Source organism: Arachis hypogaea, chromosome 17 (genome assembly GCF_003086295.3).
Source record: "Arachis hypogaea cultivar Tifrunner chromosome 17, arahy.Tifrunner.gnm2.J5K5, whole genome shotgun sequence".
NCBI lineage: Eukaryota > Viridiplantae > Streptophyta > Magnoliopsida > Fabales > Fabaceae > Arachis > Arachis hypogaea.
In genome coordinates this window covers 19,896,827-19,907,765 of record NC_092052.1, presented here as the reverse complement: position 1 = coordinate 19,907,765, position 10,939 = coordinate 19,896,827, and the positions used below count along the sequence as shown (strand labels likewise).

Here is a 10,939-nt window from a genome sequence, read left to right as displayed (position 1 = left end):
TAGGGAAGGTTTACTTTTCCTTTCCGTGAAGCCGTTTTCGGCTAGAGCAAGATCGATTGAGTACCAGTACTGCCTTGCCCGCACATGGATCCAATTAAGCCGGATTGCTTTGCTGAGAAATGGAGTGAGCACACAGAGAAGGATAAGTGCAAGTTCATTTTTCAACAGAAAATTTGTTCTCCTCAAGAAATAGTGGATCAAGCACGCAATATGCTTCAAAAATCTCCATTCTGGCACATTTTCCCCTCAAGTTCAGTTCCAATTCTAGAGATTTAATTTTCCCTTCTCTTTTTTTTTTTTTTTTGTAGCTCGTTTAGTGAGCACTGGTTTTTTACCATTTTTTTTATTTTGTCCTATTTGAACACATGTATTTGTTTCTTTTTACAATGAAATAATTATAACTTTATCTTTGGGGAGAAAAAAGTAATTTATGATAGTGCATTATAAGTATTGTATTGTACATAATTTCTTGAAGTAGAGCAACTTCAGCATGCACAACTCAAGCCACAAAACACCAAAAATAGTATATAAAGGAAGCTTTTCAGTTTCACCCACTTGCAGCAGACTCCTTCCTTCACCAACTTTTACTTCACTTACCTCTTAGCTATCTCTAGGCTCACTTACAAAAATATGTTTTGGAAAAAGAGAGAAATTTATTCTTTCCTTGAAACAACTTTTAAAACGATTTATATACTTTCAAAATAGAACATAATAGCCATGTAGATCATCAAACAATTTATCATATGTTTAGGCTACATAGAATTAATATCTCTGATGTTTCTTCAAAAAACATAAGGTTCACATTGACTCATCATCTCATTGAATCTTATCTTCATATTAGAACTCTTGTACTTAACATACCTGCTAATAGATATCTAAGGCTACATATAGTTTTGAAATAGAACAAACAAAACATGAAAATATGACATAAAAAACCCAGATACAAAAAGTAATGTTTTTGTATTTTATTTATCAATAAACTAAATATAAAATAGAACAAAGTATAAAAAATCTAATTTATTCTATTTTTTAATCTTTTTCTCTTCATACAAAATTTAAATATATATATATATATATATATATATAAAAGATTCATAAAGATAATAAACAAAAAAATAAAAGATAAACTATATCTCCTATTAGTGTCTCTATCATTTCTGTCAAGAAAAATACTATACTAATTCAAGGTCTCAAAACACAATGTTTGTGTCTACATCAAACATGATTTTTTATCTGTGTATCTTTATTTCGACGTTCCGTACTTATATAAAACTCAACCTAAAAACCATGCAAGGGAAAAAGATGTGCTTAGGTATAACAATTTATATATCATAATTAGACAAATCCACCAATTCACTACTACATATGAAAGTGATACTTGCCAACATAATATATAGTTCAATTCCATACTCCTAATTTAATTCAAACATGTCTTAAATATATTATAATACATCACAAACACAATTTAGCTAACTACTCACTAGCTCAAGGACTATACTCTCTTTCTGAAAAGCTTTGGAGCTCGCATTTTTCTAGGTTTTGAAACACTTTTGCTGTTTTCTTCAACTGGTCCACCATCCTGAACAATCCCATCTTCATTGCTTAGGCTCGCACCTTTTGGTCCGACAGGGTTATTTTTGGAAAGAACCTGTTGAGTATTGTCCGAGTTATCGATTTTATGATCAACACTTTCTTTTGACTTTTTTGTCTTGTTTCCTTGAGATTTAGGCTTCATGGCCTCCTTTGATTCTCCATTTTCAACTTGTGTTCCCCCTTTAGATTTATCTTGCACTTTCTTCCGAGTAAACCTAGTTCTATAACTTAGCTTCACCTCCTGTGGTTTAACTTCAGTATCAATGTTACGTTCTGGCAGGTTATCCTTAGAACTCTCTACTTCATTAGTTTTATCTGCAATGGCTTTTTTTGGGTTTTTTGTCTTGTCAAATTCTGATTCGGAGTTACTATTAGCTTTCAGTGCTTTCTTTGCACGTTTGTTTCCTTCTTCCTTCAAAATCTGTTTTTCATATTCTTCAGCTGAATCTGGAAATGCTTTAATTCTATAAATCTGCAGCAACAGTGTTAGGGTAGTATATTATTAAAAAAAAATCAAATATAAGCTCTTATCATATCCTGGAGTAAAATTCATTTGATTAATAATTTTTTATGCCAATAAATTAATTAGTCATTTCAACTACAAAATAAACAAAGGACTGAAAACTAGCACAAAAGACAAAGCTAGGCATGACAATATGGATAATTTTTCCATGGATGAACTACACATAAAGCCCATACATGGAAAGAGATCAAACTCCTCTAAAGTGAAAAAGTTGGTCAAACAAGAAAATAAGAGTCAAATCACTCTTAAATCAAGGTTGTGCGGCTCATACATGTCACAAGATACAAATTTAATGGTGATTAACTCCTTACTTTATCACGTTACAAATCTCCTCGCTTTAGGGGATCTTTTACCCATGGGAAGATATTTCCCATTTTTACCCGTGACCAATCCACAATTATCCATAAAAAAAAATTGAGCATATTTGAGTAAACTTGCCAGATTAATTTTATCCTTCAATGATGACAGGGAAAACCTAAAAATCATAATAGTCAAAAAGTGTTACAAGAGAATTAGTAAACACAAATTACCTTAAATCTTGTTTTTTCAGTCAATTCAAAAACAAGTGCATCACCATCATCCAACTTATGCTCCAATGCAAATCCTCTCCAGCCACCACTAAGTCCACTTCTATTGCCAATGAAAACAGCCTCAAATTCTTTACCAGTTTCATCCTCTAAAATCATGTTACATACAGTTTTTGGGAGATGTTTTGCACAAAATCTCAAAGGAAGACCCTGCCAGAGATGTTACATTCATTAATTAACTAAGATGTTTTAATAGTTTCTACTATTATTTCCCTTAAACTAAATGAATCTTCTCCTGTTGTGTATGATCCTCATCCAAATCATTATCAAAGTGAGTGTTCAAAGTGAATATAAAGAAAAACAGCATTTATATATCTAGTTCCCCAATTAATGTTTAATAATGAAAACATAGAAACTGAAAATAGAACAGAGAAAAACACCACTTGAACAAATCACAAATGACAAGCATAGTTTAAGCATGTGCAAGCCATAAATAAATCATCTTAACTGCAACTTACCAACCAAAAGCAGCTATAAACATGAGACCGGACCATTGACTTAATAAATGATGGATTCTCAGACTGCAAATTGCTTTGGAGTTTTTCCGCAGCCTCCAAAGCTCGAGCTCTTTGTTCAACTGTAGCTTCCTTGATTTCATCTAGTGGCCTTGCAATATAACTGCGAGTACCACAACCTTGTTATAAAGATTTCAGTAGTAACACGGAAAAGTTGTAACGTAGGAAATTAACCACCTTCCCCATGATGAACTTGACCTTGACCTTTTCCGAAAAGTTGGAAGTTCTATGTCACCCTGCAAGTGAAAGAAACGTATGTAGTCAACAAATTTCTTCTAGACTAAAACACTGGAAATCAAGTCAATGATACTGAATGTAATAAGATGCTAACTAGAAATAAATCAAACGAGCCAAACTTGAATTCTTCACTGTCATATCTTGTTATTAAGTTTTAGTTATACATTTCAATTGATGTAACAATACATAATTACATGTTGATATAATTTCTTTTTGCAGTATAAATCATCAAAACTAAATTTTTTAACATTAATCAGAGTAGTTAGTTAAGTAGTTACATTAACTTAAGTTTAATTACAGCCATTAACAGGAGCAAATTAGAGTAGTTTGCTTCAAGTTACTTTTTGTGTACAAACAATGTTTTATTATATGTTAGACTTCATCAATATTACATCATTACATCAGGCAACCTATTAATGTATATTTATATTTTTGAATATGCGCCTCAATATGGACCAAATAAAACACTCATTTTAACAATTTTTTCTATTATGCTAAATCCTTCTAGGTTTGGATCTTACGTTACCCACACCACATGTTCGAATCTTTCTAATGCAACAAGGGTGTTAATTCAAAATTCAATGATGTGAAAAAAAAGGTGCAAATAAACAATAAAGGGATAAGATTGAAACCGAAACAGAGGACTTATTCTACCTCTATTCAATTTCATTATGTAAGAAGTGATAAGCAACACTCAACCTTCCCTGACTCAAAGATATAGATGTTCTACATCTCATTGAACAAAAATGAGAATTTCAACTCTCCTTTTTATTAACTCATGTAAACTGGGTAGTTTGTGATGATTGCATTACTCATCATAAAATATACCCCAATTAATGTATAATGTTGCCTAATAATATAATGATTTAGTCTAAAGTATAGGCAAATCATAAAAAATTAGTTAAAATATATTTTTTTCAAGTTAAATTTTGAATCGATATCTATTATCATTTACTTTGAATAATTTCATATGTAATTCAATTTATTTTGAATGGTGGAAGATTTAGATCAATTATCTCATGAAGATTGAAGATAAAGGACTTTTATGAAACTTTGTGGAGATTCAAAATTCATTTAGAAGATAAGGTCTAAAAAAATAAGATTGGAAGTGTTAAATTCATGGAATAACTAACAACTTTGATGATGACAAACATTTGACGAGCCTATGAAATTAGTCAATATGCTTGTGTGCTCTTACTTTCTATTCTAAGTGTTGCAGGTCATAATGATATCCAAATTGGAAAGCATATACAAGACCTACAATTCAGCAGCATACACACCACATATTTGAAGAATATATCAGCATTCATTGTGGCCTATCCTACCAAAACAGAAAGGTATCAAAAAGCAAAGATTCTATGATATCAAATTATCAAGTCAAGCAAAACAAGAAAAAATTTCCATTCAATACTGTTGAGTTTAGAAAACAATAAACTTTATTTTGGTAATAACAAACATATATTTGGCTGGGTTGAGAGTCCAAAAGAATTGTTTGATGCATGTGTTAATAGTGCAGGCCCATGTTGGCTTGAGCAGCCCAATAAGAAAAATAATTTGCCTATGCTGTTGTTACTTAGACAAAAACAAATGAGGCTGGTATATGGATCAATAATGCAATCATATATCACCAACCAAGCCCAGCCCATTGGTTTAATGAAGAGACAAGCTTGCTGTTGCAGCTGGAGCTTCATCAATTCAGGTAAAACCAAAATCAAAGAAAAAGTGGTTCACTATTATTTAGCATCAAAGAGGAAAGGAGGTAAAAGTCAAAAATGAAGGCAAAGTTAAATCAAAATCTGAATTGATTCAGAAATAAAGTGTAGCAGCTGTGTTACCATTCTTGTGCATACAAAATAGCTACTTTGAAGATGATGCACAAATTCGGGAAAGAAGAAAGATAAAGGGTTCAGTTTCCTCTGATCAAAATAAAGGGTAAAGGATTAAACTTGGGGTCAAAGCTTAAAATTAAGGGTGTTGATCTTGCAAGCACTTTGAAAGCATCATGATGTTGACCCTGTTACTGCTGTCCATCTCCTCTGCACCTCGGCGCATACTCTACTCTGATTTTCTGCTCTGATTTCTTAGGAGAAGAAGAAAAGCTCAGTTGTACCAATGTTCAGAGGTTGACTCTACACAAGCTCAAGTTTTGGAGGCATTATCCTTATACAAAAGGGAGTAATTAGCCAGAATTGAAGTAAGGAGAGTGAACCAAAGTAGTTTTCATAGCATCTCTTTCATTCAAAGCTTGAAGTTTTGGAAGTAATACACCTACACCAAAAGGAGCATTCCACCAAGATGGAAGACAAATAGAGAAAGGCTTAAATCTGGTTTTTTCATAGCTTTCAAGCTATCATATTCTTCTCCTTCATGAGGTTATATTGAATATCTTACTTTCTCAGTTTATCTTTCTTTGATTTCTCATGGCAAAAAGACAATTTGTGAGAAATATGAAAGTCATTTCAGAGAAAAGACAAAGAGAGTTAACTTGGAGAGAAAAACCATTATTATGTCAAACTCTTTTGATGTATTTCTGTTTTGTGTCATGAGCCTGAGAAGTTTTTCTTGCTAAGTCGGGTGAGCACTTAGTGCTGAGAGTCTAAGGAGTGAACTTAGCCAAAACAAACTTGGTTAGAAGCTTGGGTCATCCCAAATATGATTAGGAAGAATTCTTGGGAATTGGTGTTTGTTATCTTCGATAAAGATAGTGAAAATTCTACCATAATTGTAGTAGAGACTGGATGTAGGCCACATTGCACAAGATGGTTGAACCAGGATACATGTATATGTTCTATTCTCTTCCCTGCTCTGTTTTTATTTTATTCATTATAAGACAAAAATATATTATCTCCTGCATAATCGATATCACAGATTTAGCAGAAACAAAGTTGCAGAAATTATTTTGGAGTTAAAGTTCAAAAGAAAAAAAAAACGGATCATAGATTTAACCCTCACCCTTCTCTAGACCATTAAAAACATTTAATTGGTATCAAGAGCCAACGTCTCAAACATCAAGTCTAATAACTTGGAAGAAAAATCCAAATGGCCAACATGGGAGCAAATGTGGTAGTTACACTCTTATCGAAGGACAATCCAATAACAGACCATCATTCTTCAATGATAAAAACTACACCTACTGGAGGAAAAGGATGAGGATCTTTGTACAATCCATGGACTACAACATATGGAAGATAATCATGAATGGACCGCATGTTCCAACAAAGACTAATACCGAAGGTGAAGTTGTTCCAAAAGAAGAAGTTGAATGGAATGATGACAACAAGAAAGTGGAGCTCAATGCCAAGGCTATCAACATGATGCACTGTGCTATTAGCTTTGAGGAATTTTGAAAAGTGCGAAGATACAAAACAACAAAAGAGATTTGGGATAAACTCCAAGTCACACATGAAAGAACACAACAAGTGAAAGAGACAAGGATAGATATGCTTCGAAAGGAGTATGAAATATTCTCCATGAAGGGAGGAGAAATCATTGATGAAATGTTTGAGAGATTCCCAATCATTATCAATAGCTTGAATGCTATGGGAATCACTCATACCGAATCAATTCTTGTGAGGAAAATACTTAGGAGTTTAACAAAAGAGTGGAAAACCAAAAGCACTATCATAGCCAAAAGTAACAACTTGGATAAGATGACATATGATGAGTTAAAAGGAAAATTACTAGCCTATGAAACCACACACTTCACTCGTGCTTAAAAAAAAGGAGTAGCTTTAAAATAAAAAATAGAATCATTGGAAGATGATTCAAATAACAGCTTTTCAGATGACGAATGTGTATTTTTTGCTAGGAAATTGAGCAAAGGCAAAAATAGAAGTTCAAGCTTGAAAGACTACAAGAAGAACCTTAGCAAAGTCATTTGTCATCATTGCAAGAAAGTTAGCCACTACAAATATGATTGTCCTAAACTCAAAAAGAAGGACAAGGTAAAGAGAGAAAAGAAGAAAGTATTGATGGCCTCATGGGAGGACCTTGAGAATGATTCGGATGAAGAAGAGGAATCTGAACAAGAAGCTCAAGTGTGTTTTATGATTGGACATGACCAACTAGATGAGGTAGATTACTTTGACTTGTCTAAAGAGAATTTACATATTATCATAGATGATTTAACTGCTCGTGCTAATAAACTTCTAGTTAAGTATGATAAATGCAAGCTGAAAATGTTTTTCTCAAAGAAAAATTGATGGAAACCGAAAGTGTTGTGGATTTAATTGAAGAAAATAAATTTTTAAAATCTGAAATCGAGAAATTTAAAAGAAAGCACACGGTTAATGTCTCATTGGATCTCATTGCTGAAAATAATAGGTTGCATAAAGTGATTAGAGATTTGAATCAAGATTTAGCAGAATTCGCTCAAAATGCTAGCAACTTAGACAAATTGTTAACTTGTCAAAAATCCTTGTTTGAAAACTCTGGTTTAGGTTATGTCGATAAAAGTGAAGCTGTTTTTGAAAAACAATTTGTTAAAACCGAATTTTCAACTTTAAAAACCAAAAACCACCAAATCTCGTATCACTCTCAAAAATCAACAAAGAGGAATCATTGCCAAAATTGTAAAAGAAATGGTAACACTTCTCAATATTTTGTTGATGAAAGAAAAATTAGTAACAAAGTGTACAAAGTTGTTAATGATTTCAATACTCTTGGACAACGAAAATGGATTAACATTAAAGGATCCAAATTAACTTTGATACGTAAGATTACTTAAAGTTTTGTGCAGATTTTCCTTACATCCAAAAAGAAGAAAGACATGTGGTACTTAGATAGTGGATACTCAAGGCATATGACCGAAAAATCAACTTTCTTCATCAAATTCAACAAGTATGACGGAGGATTTGTGACATTCGACAATGATGAAAAGGGCAAAATCATTGCTATTGGAAAAATTGATAAAAAAAATTTCTACGTTTATTAATAATGTATTTTTCGTTGATGGTTTGAAGCATAATCTTCCTTCACTCATCTAATATTTTCTTGGCTGATTTTTGGTTGAAGAAAAGTTCATTCCCCAGCTAAATCGTTGATAACTACTTTTTTTTTTTTTTTTTTGCATCACATTCACATTATGCTAATTTGAAAGATTATATTACTTACATCTTCACGGTATGTACGAACTGGGTTCCGTACACGAGAAGAACGCCTTGGTTCCACTACAACATCCCTCTTTGATTTCGGTTTAGGAGAACGATACTGCAAAGGACAAGGAAGAGGTTGAGGGATAAAAATTTGCTAATCCTTTTCATAAACAAATCATCAAAATATAAGCATACCGGAGACTTCTTAACAGAACTCGCAATTTCAGACAAATTCTTTGAAATTGTTGAAATTCCCAAATCCTTGCAAACACAAAGAGAAATCACATAAATCCATGAACTGAAGCAACAATAAAATTTAAAAAAAAAAGTAGAAAAAAAATAGAACATCATAACATACCAACATTTTCATAAGACAAAAACCTAAATGATTTCGTAGAACAACAAAGTCTTTATACTTGAATACATACTTGATAGACATGCAGGAACAGCAACCAAGTTTTGTTCCACTAAATGGGATCAACTAGGATTAGATGATGCAATTATTATGTTTGGTTATGATTCATGTTTATCTACATGTATAGGAAAAACAAAAATGCTTGTGCACTCAAAAAATCAGCCACTATATATTTGTGTATAAATATATTAGTAGTTTAACCCATTTGTAATATATATTTTGTATTTCAATTGGTGGCTGATTTTTTATGTACATATAGTACGGTTGCACAAAAAAATACAATCTAGCCCATTTGGTTTGCAGTTTTGGTAGCTAGATTTACTTGAGTGGCTAGAGAAATAAATTGAAAACTTATATTTACCTCAACCTCTTTACCTCAACCTACTTGGATTGGATTCAAGCACCTGCACCCAATCCGAGCTCCAGAGCCCGGGAATCCACCACCACTTCACAACCCCGTCAGACATACCCCAACCCCATGATCCTCACACAATCTCACACCTTTGCCCTTCAAAAATCTACCCCTATGGAGGTCCATTTATTTTAAATCCAGCTTGAACTAACACCGGTTGAGGACAAACTAACCGAAACATCGAAATCCAAAACCCTAAACCCTAAATACTGAAAACCTACCCCTCAGATAATACAACAAATTCTTTCAGAAACCAACTCTTCTAACTGTGAAACCAAACATATAGACTCTAAAAATAAACCAGAAACCCTAAACCCTAAATCCTAACTACTGAAACCTACCTCTCAGATACAAGGAAAATTTATTTTGAAACCAACTCTCCAAATAGTGAAACCAAACATACAGAAATCTAAAAACCATGTGATAATAGATGCTGATTACCTCAAACCGCTTCTTGTTTTCTTCTAGCCTTTGTTTCCTAGCCTCCTCATAATCGTTGTTTGTGCAACCCTTTGCCATTTGCTGGTGATACTAATGTATTCAACAAAAATATAAATCACTGGTTATTTCTCAAACACAAAAAGTTTAAATCTTTTTTCCCGGAATGAACAGGTCATTGCTGACTATGATGTTGGAACAAAACAAAGGAGGCTCTAACACTAATTACAAAAGAGAATAAAATAAGAATAAAGAATAAGAATTTTACCGGTGACAAGGAGGAGAAGGAAGAGGCGTTTGCTTTTGCTTGCAATGAAGAGTAAAGAGCTGCGTCGAGTCGTCGACTTTTCAAATCCAAGAAAAGGTGTAGGGCTGTCTGAATGAAGCAACTCTGCCACCCTCCAGTGAAAGGTGGGAACTTTTTTAGATTCAAAATAAAAAAAGGCACCTCTATATTAATATAGTATAATTTAGTATTTACTTTTTTATTATTATTATATTCCTATTTTAAATTAATACCAATTTAATTTACATTTATGTTAGTTAAAAATATGTTCGTGGAAATAGCAGCAACGGTAAAAAGTTTAGAAATAAAGGCAAAGAAATCACCCCATTTCAGGGACTAGAACTTGGCATGTCCATGTCCGGACATAAAAAACAACATCGAAATTCCAATTTCGTCCTCATGAAAATCTATAATTCCAATACTGCCCTCAAAAGATTAAAAGTTTAAAACAACATCAGGGAGGATGGCTCTATGCTAGTGTCTTTTACCTCACAACAACGACAAAAGATGGAAGGACGGTTGGGGTTGGGGTTATGAAGAGGGAAAAGAGGGAATCAAAAATGTGATGGTGTTCAGATCTGCGTCGGTGGCATTGGTAGCATTGACAGCTTCCGGTTAAAAGGGGTTTCTTAACGATCATGATTTTGGTGCTAATGGAAAAGACGACAATATTTTTGACTTTGTTTGGTTTGGCATTAGAAAGAAAAGAAGCACCATGTAAGTGCATTGAATCTTTTTTTTAATGTTTGGATTTTTTTCCTCTAAACGCCAACGTAATTTTAAATTTTTAACGTGTATTTATAGAAAGTTAAAAATTATAACTTCTGCGTTTAGAAAATC

At 32.9% G+C, this 10,939-nt stretch overlaps 1 protein-coding gene across 1 annotated transcript; it reads right to left on the bottom strand.

The window, feature by feature from the left end:
• Nucleotides 1-1,308: 1,308 nt before the first annotated feature.
• Nucleotides 1,309-10,608, bottom strand: LOC112764944 (B3 domain-containing protein Os05g0481400). The gene is made up of 8 exons (XM_025810789.3): nt 10,082-10,608; nt 9,817-9,906; nt 8,744-8,809; nt 8,568-8,663; nt 3,396-3,454; nt 3,162-3,321; nt 2,647-2,853; nt 1,309-2,065 (listed from the first exon to the last, which is right to left on the bottom strand). Exons 2-8 carry the CDS (start codon nt 9,892-9,894, stop codon nt 1,493-1,495), a joined length of 1,239 nt encoding a protein of 412 aa, XP_025666574.1. The 5' UTR covers nt 9,895-9,906; nt 10,082-10,608; the 3' UTR covers nt 1,309-1,492.
• Between the last annotated feature and the right edge of the window lie 331 nt (nt 10,609-10,939).

Coding starts and splice junctions, on each gene's coding strand:
- LOC112764944 (XM_025810789.3), bottom strand. CDS start 9,894: ATGGCAAAGGGTTGCACAAACAACGATTATGAGGAGGCTAGGAAACAA. Junction 3,455..8,567: donor TTCGTACATACCGTGAAGAT/GTAAGTAATATA, acceptor TTTCACTTGCAG/GGTGACATAGAACTTCCAAC. Junction 3,322..3,395: donor TCAAGTTCATCATGGGGAAG/GTGGTTAATTTC, acceptor TGGTACTCGCAG/TTATATTGCAAGGCCACTAG.